General features: G+C 41.1%; 2 protein-coding genes across 7 annotated transcripts in view; one reads left to right on the forward strand and one right to left on the reverse strand.

The window, feature by feature from the left end:
• MTOR (mechanistic target of rapamycin kinase) overlaps positions 1-22,169 on the reverse strand; it is a 69,919-nt gene that overhangs the window by 39,162 nt on the left and 8,588 nt on the right. For 5 of the 6 annotated variants that reach the window (XM_050982574.1, XM_018920469.3, XM_050982573.1 and 2 more), the window contains 18 exons: positions 21,482-21,697; positions 20,619-20,824; positions 19,984-20,106; positions 19,572-19,661; positions 19,343-19,435; positions 18,721-18,855; positions 18,258-18,387; positions 17,817-18,067; positions 16,933-16,974; positions 15,778-15,864; positions 15,042-15,209; positions 13,726-13,838; positions 13,120-13,282; positions 12,772-12,864; positions 11,955-12,101; positions 11,018-11,160; positions 10,259-10,421; positions 9,984-10,129 (listed from right to left, as the gene is read on the reverse strand). In XM_050982574.1, coding sequence (XP_050838531.1) covers positions 9,984-10,129; positions 10,259-10,421; positions 11,018-11,160; positions 11,955-12,101; positions 12,772-12,864; positions 13,120-13,282; positions 13,726-13,838; positions 15,042-15,209; positions 15,778-15,864; positions 16,933-16,974; positions 17,817-18,067; positions 18,258-18,387; positions 18,721-18,855; positions 19,343-19,435; positions 19,572-19,661; positions 19,984-20,106; positions 20,619-20,824; positions 21,482-21,697 — 2,509 coding nt within the window. The remainder of the gene's footprint in view (positions 1-9,983; positions 10,130-10,258; positions 10,422-11,017; positions 11,161-11,954; positions 12,102-12,771; positions 12,865-13,119; positions 13,283-13,725; positions 13,839-15,041; positions 15,210-15,777; positions 15,865-16,932; positions 16,975-17,816; positions 18,068-18,257; positions 18,388-18,720; positions 18,856-19,342; positions 19,436-19,571; positions 19,662-19,983; positions 20,107-20,618; positions 20,825-21,481; positions 21,698-22,169) is intronic. The other variant, XM_009095633.4, reaches the window with a different exon arrangement.
• ANGPTL7 (angiopoietin like 7) lies at positions 1,142-9,130 on the forward strand. The gene is made up of 5 exons (XM_018920474.3): positions 1,142-1,679; positions 3,246-3,349; positions 3,671-3,865; positions 5,036-5,234; positions 7,663-9,130. The coding sequence occupies exons 1-5, from the start codon at positions 1,301-1,303 to the stop codon at positions 7,830-7,832; spliced, it is 1,047 nt and encodes a 348-aa protein (XP_018776019.1). The 5' UTR covers positions 1,142-1,300; the 3' UTR covers positions 7,833-9,130.

The following is a 22,169-nucleotide window of genomic DNA, read 5'->3' on the forward strand; positions in this document are numbered from 1 at the left end:
TCTTATTCCTGCCCATTATCATCATCAGAAAGTGTACAGGAAGATGCAAGAACCCACATGTTGGGCAATTACAGAGCAGCTGGCCTGAGGAGCAGAATCTTATCCAGAAGGATCTAGAAGTAAGCCTGCAGACCTTCTGGAAAAGGCTGCACCTTTGCTGAAATGGTTTTATTTGGACATCAAGCTGCTATAGTAAAATTCTGAACTGTTAAAAGATATAAAAGAGGAGGGGAAGCTGCATCTCAGCCAGCTGAGACTGGACTAATACTCTGAACGTCTAAAAATTTAAGATTTACTCTAAAATCTACTGTTTATGTAACTATGGATATTTTAATTAACCATAGATTTTCCTCTCAAAATCCTATCAATAAACTGGCCTCCCTACCCCTGGAGTTAGATCACACTGCCTGTAAAAACACCCACCCTGTGTCAATTTTACACTGACTCTCACCATTACTTAATGTCCTTTCACTTGCTCACTATGAATAAACAGAGGAGTGAGTTTTTACTTACACATTCTGCAGATTTCATTTCATCCCACCCTCAGATATCCCATTGCTAAAAGAGCAGCAGTGGATTTTACAACATTAATAGTGCAGAGAACCCAGTATCCAGAGAGAAGAGGATGAGATGCTTAACTAATTAATTTGCTAAAATACTGTCTGAATTAAGAAATAATGCAATGATAGAGTTACCCCTTACAACTTCTGGGGTTGTAGTAGGACTTGTAGCAGTCAGGGCTACCTTCTAGGGAGTTCCCTTCCTTGAACTTCTATAAACTCACCCATTTTGAACTGCCTTTTCACATTCTGGATCTCTAATGCTCTCATGTTATTTAAGTGCCAGAACCAGTCACCAAGAGGGCTCCAATCCAAGAGGCAATAATTGCTGGAAATTCTTCTCATTTCCTAGCCCTCTCCTACACCCCTTCAAGACAGAACTGAGGGAAGTCTCTCCTGCTCTCCCCAACCTTTCCTGGCTGAAACCTGTTCCAATTTCACCCTGGAAATACCTGATATGAAGAGATGAACTGGGAGGGGCCAGCAAGCTCTTCATAGTTTCAGGGGGGTGGAGGTAAAGAGAAAAATAGTATATAAGATGCTTTGAGACAGACTTCCAAAGTGCATAGACTCTGACAGGAGGTGTCTGAAAAAAAGCCACTTCCTCAGGCTCCACCTTCAGAGACTCACTTCACTGGAAGCAAGGAAGGTACCAGGCTGCTGCAGGAAATTTTATACCTATCCCAGCTGCATTCAGCCTACTGCAGTCAGCTGGAAGGTTTCTGTTGCTGTAAGCAAAAATGCCAGCAAGACCCAGGGTTCAGCTGGCATGGCTCTGCATTGTCACTGTGTGTGTGGTGATCTACCCAGCCCTGCTGCACAAACCTCCCAAGAGGAGAATGAGCAACGGGAATGCACAGCTGAAGGTGCCAGGCTGCTGTGAGGAGATCAAGGAGCTCAAGCTGCAGGTAGCCAACCTGAGCAGAATGCTGCAGGAGCTGAGCAAGAAGCAGGAAGGGGACTGGGTGAACGTGGTGATGCAGGTGATGGAGCTGGAAGGGAGCACCAAGCAGATGGAGTCGCGCCTGATCGACGCCGAGAGCAAGTACTCCCAAATGAACAACCAGATAGACATCATGCAACTGCAGGCAGCTCAGATGGTCACACAAACATCAGCTGGTAAGGAGGGAGACACCAAGCTCCCAGATGCTCCTCTCAATGCACAATTAATGACTAATTCCTAGGGCTAGCACGTCCTGCTAACGTGGTTAGCAAGCATGCACGCTGAAAGCTGCTGCTAGGCAGTGACCCTGAGGAAACTGGCTTGAATTTCTTCATCTGTATTTTTATATCTATGTCTGTTCTTAAGGAGTGCAGAAAATGAACAGGTATTGCATTTCTATATTGAGGAATTCAGTCTAATACTGCATTTTCTGAGCACTGCTCTAGCAATCCTAAAAGAAGGGGAGCTGGCTTGGTTAGGGAATGGCTCTGGCAGGAATAACCTCTGAGCTCACAGTGCTGACAGGAGACTAGAAATTGTTAAAACAATTAGAAATGCTCTCCAGGAATTACTAAAGATTTGTAATTGTATCTTTATGACTATCTCTGAACCAGAGTAAAAAAAAGAGTGATCCATTATTTTTGAATGATAATTCTTAAAAATTCAAGGCTGTAGCTTGAATACTAACTGTGATATAGAATACAAACTGTGATTTATACCTAGCCAGACCACAGTTAAATTCTTCAAAATTCCCTTCCCTGAGGGAAAATGTCACTGCACACAGTGATTGCACAGGCCTGTACTCAATGTGGAATGCAGGTGCATTTTTAGGTCAGCTACCTGTAAAGGCACTTCTAAAAGAAAGCATCCTCCTTGCTGACTTTTCTCTTCAAATGAAATTCACTGCAAAGAGCTGAAATTGTCTCAGTCTCAACTGGGTTTGCCAAAAGACTTCATTTGGATTTTTTTTTTTAATTAAGGAGGAACTTCTAAATCTATTTACTTAATTCTTCCTCTAAAATAGTTCCATCTGGTGAGGTTTGACACATCGCTATTTACAGTAGGCCTTAAAAAAAAGTTACACTTTAACAAGTCTCTTTGAAGCTGAAGAAAAAACAGTTACATGCAACAGAAACTGGCCCAGAAGGTTTTTAACACAGATGTTTCTCACCTCACCAGGTAAGAGATTATAAAGCCTTGCTTCAGCTCATTTATCCTCCTCTAAATAGCTATGCATTTTACCATCTTCAAGTCAGCTCCTGCACCAGGAGGAAAAGAGGCTTTCACAGACTGAGTGACTGCAGTTAACAGGCACTTTCTTGTCACAGATGCCAGTGCAGAAAGGGCTGAACAAATATTCCTCAACCACAAACCTGGCCAACCTGTTCACACACTCCAAACAGGCACCTTGCAGCAGGCTGGGCCATTTCACTGGATGAGCCTTTATTACTTCCTAGGGGGTCAGCAAATCTGCTTCCAGCACAGACACACACTGGCAATGGGATGAGAAAGCAGAGATGTCTTTTTGCACAGCAGAGGTTAAAAAAATCAATTAATAAAAATCACAAAATCCCGGTGTTACAACACCTTTGGCAATGCATACACTCCTCATAATGAAGCCATTGCAGGAAAACATCAGTCTTGTGGAAAGCCTTCTTCATCACTCCTTGTACTACAAACTAAACTTTCACAGAAGAGGAGTTCTTGCTGCTCAGATTCTCACTTTCTGGTTCTGATTCAAGTAGATGCTGTTTATGACTGCTCATCACTTTACCAGAGGAACTACAGAATTTCTGGTGTTTACAAGTTACCTCCTGATGAATTTTTGGGAATTCCAGATCTGGAGGTAAGGCTATTCAGTACACAATGTATATTACATGTCTTTTAAAATATAATCAAGAAATACCTCTCTACAGAGATGAAAAAAGCACACACTAAGTTTTGGTACAAAACTGCATTTGCCATCAGCATCTTTATCTAAGCAAACTTAAAGGGATGGAAAGAGTGTATGTACATTTAAGAGAGAAAACAGGAAAAGGGTTTATCTAATAATTTTTTGCCACAGAAGTTTCTTCAGGTTGTAAAATCTGGAACAATGTCATGTTAAGGGAACTGAACCTTCCTAAGTCTACTGACAAGTAACCACTGCCTTTTTTTCCTATTCCAGGTGTTCTGTGACATGGAGACAGATGGAGGTGGCTGGACTGTCATCCAAAGACGTAAAGTTGGTTTGACATCGTTCAATAGGGACTGGAAACAATACAAGGAGGGGTTTGGCAATATTAAGGGAGATTTTTGGCTGGGAAATGAAAATATCTACAGACTTTCAAGACGCCCCACTGTTCTGCGAGTAGAGCTGGAGGTAATTAATCAGCTCTTAATTTCAGCAGCAAAAGGCTTTTTTATTCCCCAGTACCATCTCCTATCTTTTTAGGAGGCCCAAAGAATTTGCATGCTTTAATTACAGGAGAAGGAAGTAGGATCAACCCAGGAATACATTCAAACACAAGACAGAAGTATGTTCTCCCCCGTGCAAAGTCAGGGGCACAACCTTCTGTCTGCACACACACTGTTTTCAGAAATGTCTGGGGTTCTTTGCAGAAGCCACTGCAGACAGAGATCAAACTGCTCATCTCAGATTTAAAAATTCAAAAAAAGATGTCCCATTAAGTTTCCAAGCCTCTGAGTCTTTTCATTTTGCAGCCTGGGTACAAGAGTTTGCATTGTGTTACCCTTAATTTCTTCAGTCTGTTAAAGGCTTGGATTTGACTTAGACTAGTTTATAGTTGGTACAATAGCTTTGAGGGATGGGATATGTACAAACTGAAAGGCTCAATTGTTGAGTTTGTGAGGACCTCAATTGTGAGGTCCCCAGGACGAGGTGAGAGATGAGGATTCTGCCTCCATGTTCTCAGAGGGCTGATTTATTATTTAATGATATGATATTATATTAAAGAATGCTATAATAAAACTGTATATAATATAGGATATTTACAAGAATGATCATGAAAAACTCCTCAGAGTCCAACACAGCTGATGGTGATTGGTCATTGAGTAAAAGCAATTCACATCAAACCAATCAAACATGCACCTGTTGGTAAACCATGTCCAGGCCACATTCCAACAGCAAATGAGATAATACTGTTTTTTCTCTGAGGCTTCTCGTCTTCCCAGGAGAAGAAATCCTGGCAAAGGGATTTTTCAGAAAATATGACAGTGAGACACTTAATATCTAAAAGTCACTGTTTTAGAGAGGAAAAAAATTACTTGAGGCAGCATGCTGACACAAGGATAGTGAATGCAAGAGCTGCTCATCAGGTTTCCTACAGATTGTTCAACACCAGAGCAGACAAAACATGGAAGTTTTACCTTGTTTTCAAGTTTTACCAAGTGTTTCATGCCTTCCTCTGGAAAGTTCCTTTGCCTTAACAGAGCAGTTTCTGCAGTCTGAGACGTGCATATAGTCATGGATGCTGGAGTCTTTTTCATACCTGTTCTAACAGCACTGCTTTCCTCTCCCCTGTTGGGGCAGGACTGGGAAGGTAACACCCGCTATGCCCAGTACCAGCAGTTCACCCTGAGCAATGAAATCAACAGCTACAGGCTGTTTGTGGGGAACTACAGCGGCAACACCGGGCGGGATTCGCTGCGCTACCACAACAACACAGCCTTCAGCACAAAGGACAAGGACAACGACAAGTGTGTGGATGACTGTGCCCAGTTCCGGAAAGGTAAAGCCCACCAAATGTCACTGGTAGGTTGGATGTGACACACACATGTGATTAGGTGCTGCTCTGGATCCAAACCCTCCATCAGAACTGACTCCTTTCCTCCACCATCGCATTAAAGCTTCTCAGCCAGAGGTAACCCTGAGGAGCAGACCCTGGTATGGGGGAAAGCTCCATCCCACAGCCACCAAAGCTCCTGCATGCCTGGACTTGCCTCCACGTGCTCAGCTGCAGCACCCAGCCAGCCAAAGGTGTCTCTGGGGTGAAAACACCACAGTGCCTCTATTTGGTTCAGCACCAAGGGCCAGACAAGCTCAGGCATGTCCCCATCTGGCTAGATTGGTCATTATTCCTATAATTAGGTCTAAGAAGAAAAAAGGGTTTTATTTTGTGTGTTCTCCAGGGTTGTGGTTTGAAAAGGTAGTGAGGTTTTTCGGAGGCTGTAGTCAAACCAATAGGTGCTCAAATTTGAATATTAGCACCTGGTGTAGTCACCATGACATCCAGCTTATATACTCTTAACAAAATGTGATCTTAAGTCATTAATACATCACAATAACTTGTATTCATTGGTGCAAAGCAATTAATGTCAACATAATTGGCAAAAGTTTTACAGAAATTCAATAAGGCACATGTACACATCTACTAATGCACATAGTTTAGCTTACAAAAATTCTCATGGATCTTTCCTAATCTGTTTCCATGCTGATGGCCTTGTCTTCTTCTTTACTATAGATACACTTGAAAATCATCAATTGTTATTTCTTCCATGAACTCAGCTTTGCTTGCAGGCCAGCTGTCCAGCCCCTCCATACTCTCCCCTTTTTGTATCTGAGTGACAAACACAGCTGACAAGGATTTTTGCAGGGCCCCATGCAAAAATCCAAGCAGACAAGGGAGATACAGGGCAATAATTAAAATCACCAACAAAATTAACAATCCAGCCTTCAACAAGGCCTTAAGTCACCCAGTGATGCCCCAGCTCTTGAAAAAACTGTTCAGCCACCCCCATCCATCATTCACTTGTAAGTAACTGCTTTGTCCAGTTGTGCCTAAGAAGGTTCTCCCTGCATCTCCCCTCCTGTCCTAAGAGAGCTGCTTGGGTCAGGTGTAGAGAGCCCAACACTCCCTCTTTCCATGCAACTAGTAACATCTGAGTGGCAAATCAAAGGAGAGGTGACCAGTTCTGGAAAATACACTTATGTGGGAAGTCTGGCAGTTAAAGCTGATTTACAGAGCCAGACTGTCACCATCACATTTTCTGAAAAATCCCTTTGCCAGGATCTCTTCTCCTGCGAAGCTGAGAAGCCTCAGAGAAAAATGAAAACAATAATTATCTGATTGCTTCTCTTGTGTTTTACTGCTTTGGAATGTGATCTGGAGATTGTTTATCCAACAGGTGATTGTTTGATTGGTTTCATGTGAATTGTTTTAACTTAATGACCACTCACAGTCCAGCTGTGTTGAGGCTCTGGAGAGTCAGAAGTTTTTAATTAGAATCTTGTTGAGCCTTCTGTAACTATTCTTTAGTATAGTTTTAGTATAGCATTCTTTAATACAATATAATACACAAAATAATAAATTAGCCTGCTAAGAATATGGAGTCAGATTCATCATTTCCTTCCTGCCACAGGGGACCCAGAAAATACCACACCAGACTGTGTATTACAGACATCAGTACTCTTAAAATAACTGTGTGCTCTCAGTCCATTACAGTATCTGCCAGACTATCTCACATGCTGATAAAACAGTGATACAGGACGTTATTCCTTAGTATCTATCAGGTTCTGATTTTTTTCTTATATTGTTATAAGTTTTCAAATCCTAGTATTAGGCACCTGTAATTCTTCTCCTGTATTCACCTCCACGTTCAGCTTGACTTGTGATCTTTATTACAACCCTATTACAAGCCTCTAATTTCAGAGGTCATTCTCTTAATTTAATTTAGTATCTTTGAGTTCTGTCAAAGATAATTATCTTCATTACATCTTGCTCTTTAATTTCCCCATTGTGTCTCATACAATCCAAACAACGTGCAAATAAAACTGTTGATCTCAGTCTCAGTAAATACTCAGAGAGTTCAGGAACTTTTTAAACACCTTAAGATGCTCTAGTGAATTACCCAGATTCATTTCCTATGCTAATTCACTGAGACAGAAACATGTCAAGGAAATATTCTAAGACGAATGAGCAGCTAAATTAAAAGCTACTGAACTAATTTGACTATAGAGCTGTAATGCCTTTAAGTTCCTAAATATCTAAGTTTTAAATTTACCTGCAAGCTCAACAATCAGAGCCACAGGCTCCAGGGATTAAGTGCTGCATTCTGCTCAGTGTCCTCTGGAACAAGTAGTAATCATTAATACAAAATAATTATATAAATATAATGAATTTAAATTAATGTCAGGAATCTCTTCTGTTTCCTGGCAAGGTGGATATTGGTACAACTGCTGCACAGACTCCAATCTGAATGGGGTCTACTACCGCCGAGGAGAGCACACCAAGAGCATGGATGGCATCACCTGGTACGGCTGGCACGGCTCCACCTACTCCCTCAAGAGAGTGGAGATGAAGATCCGGCCAGAGGACTTCAAACCATAGAAGAAATCAATGTTTGATGGTACAGCTACATGACTTCACCATGCAAAAGGTGGGCAATAAACAGCCAAATAATGTTTTATTTCATCCAACACATGCAACAGCTATGTACTGGTGATGTACACAAACACTGCAACACCAGTCAGAGCCACCAGTATTATCAGGACTCAGGCCTGTTCCCTCCTCTTCAGGCTCTTTCCAAAGGGAAAAATATTGTGTTAGAGTAGCTTAGAACTGAATGCACTTATAGCACCTTCAGAAAACCTATGGGTGTGTTTTCACTAGCAGTGTGATTACTGGGTTGCCTTAGTACTATTAACCAGATAGGCAGGGACTGAACAGCAAAAGCCTCTGGGCTTCCTTTCCTTCAGTGTCTGGAGCAAGCACTGCAAAGCAACTTCTTTCAAGAAGTACTCAAACCACAAAAGTTAAAGACTCATTTCAAGCCAGAGGAATCAATCAGAAGTGCCCCTGATGCACCTTTCTTTAGTGTATATTAAGTGACTGACTTTCCCACAGAAGAAAGAACAAAGCTCAAAAATGTTGTTAATTAGCATTGTCCAGATTCTCCCCTGACCTTTTACTGCCACCTCCTGCTGCTGCCTCAAATAATCCCCACTGAAGGCTGCCCTAACAAATAGCAACACTGGAGGAGGATTTGTCCCATGGGCCCTCCAATGTTTATTTCTATTCACACAGATCACCTAAATGCTGATAAACTAGAAAAACAACTTTCTGGGCTGTTCCCAAACCGTGTTCAGGTTAGAGTACAAACATGCTGTATGTCAGTGAGGATGAGAGTCAGCAGCAGGTTAGCAAGCCAAAGAATTCAACTCCAACACTTAAAACCATTGCATTCATGAGCAGAATAACAGTTCTCACACCAGAGAATCCCTAAGTGCCAAAAGTTATTTCACTGTAAGGGAATATTTGCTAACACAGCAGACTGAGGAGTATCAAAATGTGTTCCAACTTCCCAGGTGGAAGTTACCTAGAGATAGTCTGTCAAAAATAGAAAACTTTTCCTTCACATAACAGACTGTTAAAGATAACAGTTAAAAAAGAATGAGACTTCTCCTATAGGTCTACCATTGTTTGAATATGTTGGAAAAAGATCATGATAATTAATATATCTATTTTTATTCACCTTGAAGAGAGTTTGAATCTAGATTAGGTTGTTCAGTCCTTTGTGAAATGGAAGATAAAGGTGTCTTGGGAATTTACATATGTTCAAATATTCATAATGCAATTTTCAACTGTGTGGAACTATAGTTTGAACTATTTTAACTGTGGTCTATAATGGATTTTTAAAGGTTTCTAAAACTTTTTCATTTCTAATAAATTGTTTCATTTTTAAGTGTGCTTTATGTCAATTCTTTGCTCCTTCACTTGCTTTTTGATACACAAAAAACCCAACTGCATAAGCAACTGAGACCAAGAAAAAATACACTGAATTCTGTATTTTTCTCAATAACATGAGGCAGAATGGAGGATGAAAACAAAATAGAGGAGAAAAAAATTGGAAAACACAATTCCAAGGAAGTAGGAGGGTTGAAAAATTCACTGCATAAAGACAAAGTTAAACTTTTGCTCAACCAAAATCAATTTGTTCATCTCAAATAGCTGAGCTAACATTTCTGTGATACAGAATAGAGATTCATATTTTAAAATGTAGTTTAGCATCAAATCCTGTGCAGGTTATATCAGGCTAACATCTGTGTCACTGACCAAGCTCAGAAACAACAGACAATTTATAATATCTTCTATTTGACATAAGTGCAATGAGACATATCTAAGCTAAATCAGCACAATGTGATGAGAAATTTTAATTAAGAACTTCAACTTTTCTGACTTCTTTATATGCAGGTATAGAAATCTGTCTCATTTAAGCTGCAGCCATTTCATGACATTCCATAGTGAACTGGAAGGGTGAGAAAGGGGAATCAGAACATTTTCCTGCACTTCTTCCTCCAAAACTTCCCTGGGCTTCTATCATAGTTTTAACCACACAGTAGACAGAACTCAGCAGCTAAAATTGTACATTTGCAAGTAGTTGAACAACATCTTGTGACAGAGTGAAGTCCTAAGAACTACTTAGAGTATCTTAAATTGTAGCTACTGCAAGAGCAGAAATCTCACCAGCTGTGGTCCTACCTGATAAGAGACTCCAGAATAGCTGGGGTGGGGCCCTTTTGAAATTCCAGCTCTTTGTAGTGAAGGGCCTTAGCATATGCTCGACATTTGGCAGCTCTTTCCCCCAGAAGGACAATGCCATTGTCATCCCTCAAAGGCAGGGGGCCCTGGGAAGGAGCACACACATCCACACCAGGATGAGTATTACAAAGTACTCATGAACTCCACACCAGAAATAGAATAATAGAATAGCCACCACAACAGCACTGGAAGGAGCTGCTCAACAGCACCTCTACCTTGTCACTGTGCTCCATGAATTCTGCCAAGTTCAGTAGGGTCTGAGTGACTTCTGCAATGTCCTGAGAAGTCAAGGCCAACTCAATGCTTCGGATCAGCTCATCCTGCTGGTCTTCATTCAGTTCAGACCAGCATGAAACAAAGGCAGCATTGAAGAGGTCTCTGGGGAGGAACACAAAAGACAGTGTGAGGTCGGGATTCATGAGAAAAGTCTGTTCAGTGGGCTCACCTTCTTACCCAGAGAAAGAGAGCTAAAAAATACACTTACAGGCCTGCCTGCAATAAACAGTGATTAGCTTTGATAAAGCTAACTTCTATGAAACTTTCATTTAAAAAACTATGGAACAGGCTGGTATATACTACAATAATAGAAATATTGTGCTATCATATGCTATCAAAGTTTCTCCCAACATGCTGGTTGTAAAAAACCACTGCAGTTTATTCCACTCAGATGCATTTTTATTCCCCACAGTAAATACTCAATACAAATATTTCATATTCTGCTGTTTTTCCAGCTTCACTTATGTGCATTACCTTACTTCTGGACTAACATGCAGAATTTCAATGAAAGATTTTGTGCACATCATGGAGCAGCCAACTAGGAAGGGTGGAAATGAAATCAAGCTGTTGGCTCTTTGATTTATGCCAAAGCAGGAACTGTCTCTATTTATGAAACCTAAGAGCTTCTAAATAACCTTCATTTTTCCTTACAATATCCAGCTTCCATCTGCCATTTCAAGTGAGATAAAATTCTGTACCGAGCCATGGGATTATAGGCCTGAGCCAGGGCCCAACATGAGCGCAGGGATGGTGAGGAAGAATCTTTCAGCAGCTCCAAACTCAGTCTCCTTAACCATTCCAACCAGTCATCCTTGGAAACTCTTCTTGCTGCTCCCCAGGCCTGCAGTACAAAGGAAGATAATTCACCTACCAAACAAAGCATTATCCAAGAGCACAAGAAATCCATCAGCAGGCAGCATTATTTCTTTACAGCTCCAAACCACATGCTGAGAATTCCTTTTCAATTTCCTGAAATCCATTGCCTTTACCAGATAATCTGCAGTACTTAAGTCTCACGTCTAAGAAATCTTCCCTAAATGTATTCCTGCCATGAGATGGCAAGTATTTAACATGAACAATCCTTTCTCTACAAAAATACATGCTGAGCTGAAGCCACTGTTGAAACATCAGCTTAAAATCCATAATGCATTTAGAATTACATTTTTGAGTCCAGCATTTTCAAACCAATCCATCCCATTACTGAACTGTGTGCTGCATGCATGAACTGTTCAAACTAGCCAGTGCTTAGCTATTAGGTTCTGCCTTCAAGAAAATATAAAACTAGGATGTAAGAGGAGCAAAAGCAAAAAAACAAAGGATGGCAGAGGCTCTGAAAAAGATGTCTCTAGAGAGACAAGAGATTATTCATTGTAATCTACAAAGTCTTGCTCTTACTTAACAAGCAAGTGTAAAGGTTACTTCACAGCCATTCACTCCTATCTTAAAAGTTGTTCAGCACCTTCTAATTTTAAACAGTCTCAGACACTACTTTGACTTCAGTTTTGTGCAGAAGAGAAAAGCAACATAAAAGCAAGATAAATAAATGTAGTTCAGATGCATCAGATAAAACTCCTTCAGTGTGACACACTAGCTCCCTTCAGCAGCAAATTCACACTGTGAAGGCTCTAGTCTTACCTTCTGCAGGTTGATGGTGCTCACATGTAATTTCTTCATGGGACCTGTTTCCACAGGACCAGTGGCTGAAGTTTCTCCCTGGTTGCTTCTCAACATTCGATGCTGATAAATCAGGGGATCCTCCTCTTCATCAGCAAGAGTGTAACCCTACAATAATTGGTTTACAGTGAAGACCACACCACACATACAGAAGCAATTCTTGACAAGCCAAAAGAAAGAGCACTTGCAGCAAAATCTTGCAGCAAAATCTGTGAAGCAAATAACCATGTTTTGTTATAAAGATTACACCTTATAAGTCAGAGAACTCTAAACAGTATCCCTTTGAAACTCAAGGTAGCTGTCAAGAACTCTTAGCTCCTAGTACAAAAAGCCAAAATAATGTACATTGAAACAAGCACTATTGCCTATTTGACTTGCTAGTAGCTTGTTCCACACAAATTGTAAACCAGTTACTAAGTTTTTAAAATGTAAGACATTCCACAGAAAATACTGAGATAACAAGGTCTCCTCAAGTCCTGAAACCATGGGAAAAATAGGATAAATCCACATTCAAGAAAAGAATAGTAATGACACTGGCTACAAGTCTAAGTTCTTCCCTAGAACTTGCCATGACTCTTCTGTAAGAAATATTTAATATCAGTAGACAAAAAAATCCCATTGCAACCTCAAAGCTGCATTAAAAGCCTGCACTTAACACAGAAACAGAGCAACAACCACTCCTCATTTTATGAGTAAATCCAAGTGAATGTTCCAGCTACATCTGTTTCAACATGACAATATCCCAAGTGTACAAACAACTGCACACTTGTCAGCTTACCTTGACAATCCTGCAGATGAGAACATCATAGCGTTGATGGTTAATTCTGTGTCGCACCAGGACTTTGTTCACCATTGGGATAAAAATTTGGTACTGTCAAAGGGAGTGCATCATAAACTCGTTACTCAGTGGCACCAAGAGCAGTAAAATCCCATCACTTTGTTTCATTGATGAGAAACCAATTCTGACAGTTTGATTTCAGTAACTCTCAATTCCAGAAACAACTAAGAGAAGAAAAATCAGTTCTCTTGGAAATCTGTGAGTACATTACAAAACTTCAACTTTAAAGCCTTGATCTCTGGGACAGTCACACCTTCTGTGAGCTTTCAAGCCAAAGAAAAATCTTACCTTCTTTCCCAGCTGGAACACCAGAGAGGAGAGGGTGTCCATTGCAGTTGTTCTGAGCTCAGGGCTCTGATCTAGTGTTCGTACGATGGGGTGAATAATCCGTGACGCATAATCCGTGAAATCCAGGGACTCTGTCAGCCGGTCCACTGTTTCTAGAGCAGCTCTTAAGTCAGAGCAAAAAGAGGGAAGAACTTATCTCACAGAGTGGTAAGAAAGAAATAAGAAAAATTATTAAAGTGTTCAGTCTTCCTAGGATTAATAACAATAGGAAAAACAGGCCACCAGAACTCTGTTAAAGCAGTGAGTACTTGCAGGACAGTTTGCAAGTGATTAAAATAGTGGCAGGTGAGAATTAGAAAATTTTAAAAACCCCAAAGAAACAACAACAACAAAGAAACCCAAAACAACCAACCAAAAACCACCAACAAACCCAAAAAATTAGTAACACTGCTGTAACGTCCAAACAAAAATAACCTTCCACAATGATTTAATACAAAAAGCTGAGGAAGGGACTAAGTAGTATTTAATTGTAAATGTTCAGCCACTGCAGAACTTGGCTATCACAGGAAGAACTACAAAGAGAGACTGAAAGCCACCAGGACTTACTTGCGAGCCACCACAGGGACATCTGGGGCATCAAATAGCTTTACAATGGGAGGTAGTAACAAGTGAAGGTAGTCATCCAGGTTAGCTCCAAAGAGCTGGATTGCATTAAGAAGCTGGAGAGAAAAAACACAGAAGACTAGAATGTCAAAGGGTTTGAACAGAACTTAAAGATCATCTAGTCACAACCCCCCTGCCATGGGCAGGGACACCTTCTACCAGACCAGGTTGCTCAAGGCCATATCCAGCCTGACTCTGAACCCTGTCAATGCTGGGACTTCCATGCACAACCTGTTCCACTGTCTCACCACCCATGCAGCAAAAAATATCTTCTTAATATCTAACCTAAATTTCCCCTCTTTCAGTTTGTACCTGTCACCCTTGTACCTGTTACTCCTTTCCTTTCCCTCTTACTCTTTGTTCTTGACAAAGTGTCTCTCTCTGGCTGCCCTATAGCTCCTTTCATATTGTGGGTCTCCATACAATCTTCTCCTCTCCAGGCTGAAGAGCCCCAACTTTCTCAGCCTGTCTTCATAGGGGAGGTGCTGCAGTTCTCTTATCAACTTTGTGGCTTCCACTGGACCTGCTCCAACAGTTTCATGTCCATCTTACACTGAGGACACCAGAACTGCAGATAATGCTCCAAGTGGGGTCTCACAAGAGTACAATTGAGGGGGAGAACCAAAACCTTCAACCAAAAGGACCCAGTGTGACTCAAAGTCATGGATGAGATCCTTAAAGTCAGTATCTGTCAGCACATTTCTCTTCACAGAGAAAAGCAAGGCACAATTCTTCCCAAGAATATTTCTGGGTTTCACATTCTCTGAACCTCAGAGAAAGGAAAAACAATTCTTATCACGCCAAAGCAGAATGCAAGATGGAGATTGTTTACCCACAGTGATGGTGTTTTGTTTCCTTGGCCTATCAGGGCCAGGTATGTGTGTGTCTGTCTTGGGACTGTCACTGACAGTCATGAGATTCTGTGCAGTTGTGTGCAGAGTTAAGTGCTTAGCAAATTCAGTATAGAATAGAATAGAATAGGAGTAATTAATTAACCTTCTAATAAAATAGAATCAAATACATCATTCTCTCCCCCTTATTGAAAACAAAAATATCATCAATAAGTGTCCAGTGAAAAGTTTCTTCAACCCTGCACTTTAAACAACTGTCTGCATCATTCCACACCAAGCCATTGCCAAAGTGCACCTGTCCCATTGGATTGTGCACCACACAAGCAAGGAGCCCTGCTGAGCATGGCAGGCTGGGAACACCTGCCTGGGCAGTGCCCAGAGCACAGCAGTCAGTGCAGCCCCACTCACCTTCACAGAAACAATGCGACCCTGACTGTTGTCGTGCATGAAGACCCGTAACATGTGAGGGATGAGCTGAGGCAGGTAAAGTTTGAATTCACCTCCTAGAGCTACCACAATCTGCTCAATAAGTAGGATAATTGTGCTCTGTATGGAGTTGTTCATGACCCAGAAGTCCTACAGAAGAAAGAAAAAAAGGGAAAAAAAAAAACCAGCAGTTCTTCAACTGAGCTGTACCAATTACAGGAAAAGCAAACTGTAGGAGACAGTCTGTAGATAAATTCAAGATTGCAAGGAAGGACTATAATTCCTGTTTTTAAAACACTTTGCACTTCCAGTACATTTATAGTTGTTGAAAACAACCTCTGGAAAACTGATTTTCTTCCTAATCCTTCTACAAGTTTGTAAACATTTACTGAAAATTATGTGAAATGACACTTATTTATGAACTCCATATATCTCCTACTAAAACTGTGTTTCTGAAAGTATTAGGTGCACAAAATCCAAGTGCTGGAAAGAACTCAGTCACTATCAGAACCTGAAGCTACACTTACTTCAGTTACTACCAATAATGCATATTCTAACTTTGAATAAATGGTATTTCAAAATACAATTATTACTTCAAATATATGCAACTCTGCACTTCTTATGAACTTCTGAAGTAGTTGATACTTTGGATAAGTTATATGAAATAGACTGTCCACCCTTCTTGACAGTAAAGTACTGGCATAAAGATTGCACTCACTCTCATCAAGGTGACAATTTCATCCATATAGGGCCGAATATGACTTCTCACAAAGGACACCAACATTCCCAGCTGCTGGAACAGGAACTGGAAGGAAGAAATGGGAAATAATCAGTGTAGCTTATCCAGATATCAAAGCCACTGGGTAAAGAGTTTCACAGGCTCATTTATCAAACAAATAGCATGCATAGCTCCCATCTGCTCAAAATCTGGGGCTAAATTCTTGGCAGCTTCAGTTTAGCAGTTTGGGTTTTGTGGGTTTTTATGGGTTTTTGGTTAATTTTTATTGGTGGTGGTTTTTAAGAGGACAGTGGGGAAAAAAAGTGATTTGGGGTTTATTGGTTGGGTTTCCCCCCAGCTTGCATAAAAAAAATAAATTGCAAGCTCATACCCTCAGACACTCAAGCACACAGAAGGGTTTACAAAGTCCCAGCAAATCTCCAGTGTCAGAACAGACTTGCAAGCACAGACACCTCAATTACAGTGTATTGTAATTTATAAGGATGCTTCCAAAAATTTAGCCCCTAGTCTTTTCCCCCTGCCTGAAAACCAAACTAACACACATTTTAAGATATTCCTTCTGTACTTTTTCCCATCCCCCACAAGATACATTGGTGAAAAGTTACTGGGGAACACAGTTAGGTCCTTGCCAGAAACACTGCATTTTTTTAAAAGATGGTTGATTACACCATTCATTCTTCACCACCAAGAAGAATTTTGACTTACACTATGTATTGTGGTGAAAGAATTTGCAAAACTGTCAATCTTAAACATCCAATTGTGACAATGAATTTACACTTTAAATTGATTTGAAATCACATGGGCTAAATTGCCCATGTAAAATTGATGCAGATAGTCTATTTTCTGTGTACAAAAGATAAAATGTAAGTTACTGTCTATTCAATTTCATTTCTTCCTGCAGTTTTTGAAGACTACAGTCACGAAATACAACGTGGAGCTCATAAAAAGAGATAACACTTTCATGAGATCTAAATAAGAAATAATCTCAGCTTCTTTAGTGAGAGCAGTACACACACATTTACCAAAGATGAACTCTGAGCTCCTGTACTGTGTCTAATTTTTGGTGTAGTGAGAGGATGCTTACATACAGGACAAGGACCTTCCTCTTTTAGGCTTTATGTCACGCATACCCACCTCAGCTCTTCTCCCCAGTACACTTTCACCATCTTCTTTTACCTGAAAATTTTTAAACAGAGTGTGCACAAGTGCATAGCTTTCAAGCAAGTTAGATCAGTCAGGTCTAGAACCTCAGACAACCCAGACATGAGATGTTTTCCTTACAATCTGAGTAGTAGTTCAGGCTGGGAGAAAACAGCAGTTCAATAGCAGAGCTGGGATTCTGCTAAGGGAGCACCTATAAAACACAGCAGCAATAACAAGTGCAAACTGCCCTTCACACCCCAGAGCATTTGGCTGCCTGATGAAGAGCTTGGCAAACAGCAGCCATCTCTGGTTAGGTGAACCATAAGCCCATCATCATCTTCACACAATTCTCATTTCCTTCTATACCTGTAAGTTAAGTGGGAAGGAAGAGAAAGCACTGCTGTGGAATCACCACCCATGTTGCTATAAATGTTGGCAGACTGTATCAAATTGATTTTTCCTTCTAAGAGATGAGCCAAAGTAAATGAGTGCACCAGAAATTTGAAGAATCTACCCCTATTATTTAATAATACTGTTTGCCACAGAGTATCAACACAGAGATCACTGAAAGATCTGGGAGCTGCACAGATGTTTTTCTGAACAAGAACAGCTTGGTGAAAACAGAATCAAATACTGGCCTTCCAAGGATTATGCTCAGAAGCAGCCATTTCAATAAAAAGCAGAGAAATTGTTTGCACTGGGCATTCCAATAATTGCTCACAGAAGGGAAAAAGCAAAGCTGAACCTCACTTCTGCAGTGTGCTTGGCATCAACACATAGCACAGCAATGCCCAAAGCCAGCCACAGTCTCTTCCAGGAAATGGATTCTCCTTTTTCAGAGTGGAGCAGGCAGGAGTGGTCCCTGGCACACTCACCTCTCGGATGGCACCGTCACACACCCGGATCACGTTCAGGAACGTTGGCATCACCTGGGGCAGGAACTGCACACACTTCAGTCCAAGAGATTTGAAAATAAAGGTGATGGCCTGAACTACCATAGTGTGGTGTTGGGACAAGGATTGGTCTCGGAAGATTCTCATCAGTGCCACCATGGAGACAGCTGGATAGAACTCATCCAGAGGGAGGTTGCCCATGTTCACCAACATCTCACTGGTGCTGTAGTCAGCTAGGAGAAAGAAGGCAGTGTCATGAGCTAGCTATTAAAAGATCCTGAATATGGGTTCAGGAACACCCAAGTGTAAGTTGAAAACATGTACACTAACAATTCTTTAAGAAGAGACAAAGTGGTGACAAAACAGTCAAGATCTGCTTGTAAATTATAAAGCTATCTATCTGAAAGAAAGTGAGATGCTTACAAGAATCCTGGCTGGATTTGGACTCCGAGAGGCTAACAGCTGAAGCATCTCGTGACTGATCAATCATGCCAATGTTCACTTTGTGTTTGTAAGGGTCCAAAGCACCCAGCAGCCCTAGCACACGAATAGCCTGAAAAGACACAAAGAAAATCCACCAGAACTTCATCACTAAGGACAAAGACAGCACTCTAACCCCCATATTTGAAAAGATCCTGATGATTTAAGAGGGAAGATCTGGAACAGAAGTGACTGCCTGGAAAAAACAGTGCTTTCCATCCAGCTTCTGGAAGCCATTGCATTGACAGTACACATGCATTCTCTTATTTCTGCTTATTGCATTTTGCTCAGTCACAACAACATTCTCCCCCTTCCTGCCTCAAATCTATGCAGGCACATTTACCTGGCACCTCTCTCTTCCCAAACAGCTTTGCTAAGTGGCTGAGTGGTAGTTTCATGTTCATACCTCTCTGCGGGTGCCCTGGTTTTGCTCAGTCTTCAGGAAGTTCAGGAGCACCTCCAGCAGAGTTGGGTACTTCCTGTATGGCTCTACCACGTAACCAGTGCTAGCCACGAGCTGCCCCAGTGTCCAAAGAGCCACCTACAAAGATGAAGCCCAAAGAGGATTAGTTTTGACCAGGGAATTTATTATGCCTTCTGATACATCAGTCATTCAACTTCTGTAGAGTTTCTTGGAGCATTTGATCACGCTGCAAATCACAGTCCATGGTTGGAAAACCTCTATAAAGAACATTTTTCTATAAGCAATAGTAAAGAAAGTAATAATCCACAATATCTCAGGCTGTCACAATTGCTCTCACTCAGAGGTACAATTCAAACATTCAATTCAGTGAGTCCGAGCCTTCCAATAAAAACAGCTTTCTTTTCCTTCTTGTTTTTCCTCCAACAGTTTTGAACTATGCCACAACAGGCACTGTAAACCCTCACCTGTGTACCATGACTATAACTCCACTAGAGACTGGAGTGATTTAAAGTTTCATTTTAGCAGCTCTGATGGGATGTGTGGATATTTTGTTACAGCTATGGTCACAGCAGCTATCAAGTTTAGCACAGTTGTAAACACTTACTTGTCTTTTAGCCAGAAGGGAGGAGTCCTGCAGCATGTCCATAATTATAATGAAGAGCTCATCCACCCACTTCCTCATCTCCAGCCCACTGACCTATTGAAAGACAAAAATTCATCCTCCATCTAGCATTCCCAAAACTGACCTATTCAAAGACAAATATTTATCCTTCATCCAGCATTCCCAAAACCTTAACAAGCATGGCAAAGAGGTATCTGCAGTATATCCCTACCTGTGCAAGCTCCCCTATTGTAGCTAGGACATTGTTAATCACGCCTGGATTGGGATCTGGATCAGGATCTTTCAGTTTCACGATCAGTGCCTGGTGGATGACAGTGGGACAAATTAAAATGTGTTTAAAGAGTACTCAAAATTATCTTTCCTTTTGTTTACACCTGAAATTGACCCCACAATCATAGTAAGAATTTCAACAGTAAAAGAAACTTGGGTCTCATAAACATGATGCAAATCTGGAATTAAATTTGGCTTAACTGTCACCCATGTGTGTTCCTCTGAGTAACATCTACACCCATCTGTTTTCTTTCCTGCTGTGATGAAGCAAAAGAACTGTAGCTCCTGAGGGTCAAGTAACCACTTGCTGTGTCACTTCATTCCAAAGTCACCAGGAAATGTAGAGACTCTACCTTAAGAATAGGCTCCATGTAGGGACGGATGAGGCGTGGAGCATTGGAAACCAGGTGACCCAACATCCTGGCACTTTGCTCTTTGATTCTGCCAACACCACTGTGTTCCAGCTCTGTTAGAATCTGCACAAGAGACAATGGAAGCAAGCAAACCAGAAATAAAAAGGCAGGTAAAAATTCTTTTCATTTTTTTCTGTCACAACTCAGTACTTGTAAAGGCTGTAACTATGTTTCACTCTGTTATTATTTATCCTAAATTAACTAAAATTAATTAGCATAAAAGTGATGGCTCCAAAATCTGTGTTTACAAAGAGGTACCACGCATTCACCCAAAAGCACCACACAACATTCTTCCTCAACAGAGGTAGAAAGCACTGTGGCATGATGACTAGGGGTGAAATAACAACTGCTGTCCTTCCTTTCCCTTTTAATACATCCACAAGCTTCAGTCCAACCACTGATCATGACAAAGATCTGCTGAAACCCACGAAGCAGGGCAATAACTACTTTCCAAAAGAGATTGATTCTCCCTGCTCTCCATGCATTTACAGCTAGATAGCCCAGGTCTTTAACACCACCTCAGACTTCTCAATATCAGTTACTCTGTTTCCCCTGCAGGAATCCCTCCTCCTCACCTGGATTAACATCTTGCGAAGGAAAGGCATGACAAAGGCAGGGTTCATGCTGCTCAGGCGCCCCACGGTGCAGATGGCCAGCTCTCGGATTTCAAACACTTGATCATTCAGGGCCACAAAAAGAGCTTGCAGGTTTTCAGCCTGGGCAAGGTGAGCATCAAACCGCTCATCCAGAGAAGCCAACACGCAGAAACGTATATCAGGGTCTGCAGGAACAGATTTATTTCTCTTTAAATACACTAAATTCCAGCCACTTTTTTTGCCTTTGTTCACAAAACAGCCTCAAAAATTCTTCACAAGAGCTTCCCCAGAGCAAGACACGATATCAGTGTTTCACACACAAAAAACATGATGGGTCAGCCCAGAAATCCCTGCGCTGCTCAACATGCCCCAATAACCAAGTCAGTACAGTGCCAATCTCTTGCACCTGCAAATGTCACTTTTGGATGCTACGTGGCAACCTGAGATGAGTTCAACTGAAAGAACAAAAAAAAAAAAAAAAAAAAAAAATCAAGTACAAATTTTCAGCAAGAAGGATCAATTCCTTCCCAAACTACAAAATTTAAGGCTGTGACCCAGAACAGCAGCAAAAAGGAGTCTCAGTGTTCTGCTTAGTTCAAAGGATTACCAAAGGCACATCTAGAGCATTTTTCAATAGTGTTCTATTAATACCTCAATAATCAAGATGTGGAAAAAGAAATTGGGAGACTTTTTAATCTTACCAAGAGTGACAGATTAAGTTTAGTGGCAAATATGTTTAAATTCTACTCCAAATTCTCTTTGTATTTGTAACACCATCACCAGCTCACATGATAAAATTAACATGCGGTAGGAGAGCCCTTTTCTCTGAATCCCACACTAACCTGGGTCAGTTATTCCAACCACAAGCAGTTTGCTGAGGACATCAGCCACAACCTGCACTGCTGTCTGACTGACCACATGGGCATGGCCACTGATCAAGTGGATGGAGGGTGTGAGCAGGCGAGAGCAGGTGCGGGCGGCTTCCATGCGGATCTCCTTGTGCTCGCTGTTCAGGAAGTGATCTGCGCAATGCCGAACGAACTGAGTCAGGGAGTGGCCTGAAGAGAGGAAGATGGGTGGTTAAAACACAGGTTTACACCTCAGTTACCTGTTTTACCAGAGAATAAGAGTATAAAGAATATGCTCCCAGAATTTTTCTGCTACTTGTACTCTACTCCAATGCCCCAGCTATTTCTATCCTATATGCCCTTGCCCCCTGCTTCCTTATTTCATCTTGTGGGAATCCATAAAATCAGAGGGTTTTGGGAAAGCTGCAAAAGGCAGGCTTCAGAGACAGCAGAACCATGATTAGAGCTAAGTAGTAGCCATAAGATTGGTCAGCAGAAAAATTATTTAAAAAGTAGAAAACTAAGAAAAAATAGAACAATGGTCTGTGTATTAATGTTTGTCTAGAATAACTCCTTAAGCTGCAGAAAAGTATACGTAGAGAGATATTACGAAGTTTAAAGCTCAATAATGGAGCTCTGTGCATTGTGTTTTAAGGCTCACAAGCAGGTATTGCATTTGAAA

Source organism: Serinus canaria, chromosome 21, assembly GCF_022539315.1.
Source record: "Serinus canaria isolate serCan28SL12 chromosome 21, serCan2020, whole genome shotgun sequence".
NCBI lineage: Eukaryota > Metazoa > Chordata > Aves > Passeriformes > Fringillidae > Serinus > Serinus canaria.

Coding starts and splice junctions, on each gene's coding strand:
- ANGPTL7 (XM_018920474.3), top strand. CDS start 1,301: ATGCCAGCAAGACCCAGGGTTCAGCTGGCATGGCTCTGCATTGTCACT. Junction 1,680..3,245: donor GGTCACACAAACATCAGCTG/GTAAGGAGGGAG, acceptor TTCTGATTCAAG/TAGATGCTGTTTATGACTGC. Junction 3,350..3,670: donor TGGGAATTCCAGATCTGGAG/GTAAGGCTATTC, acceptor TTCCTATTCCAG/GTGTTCTGTGACATGGAGAC.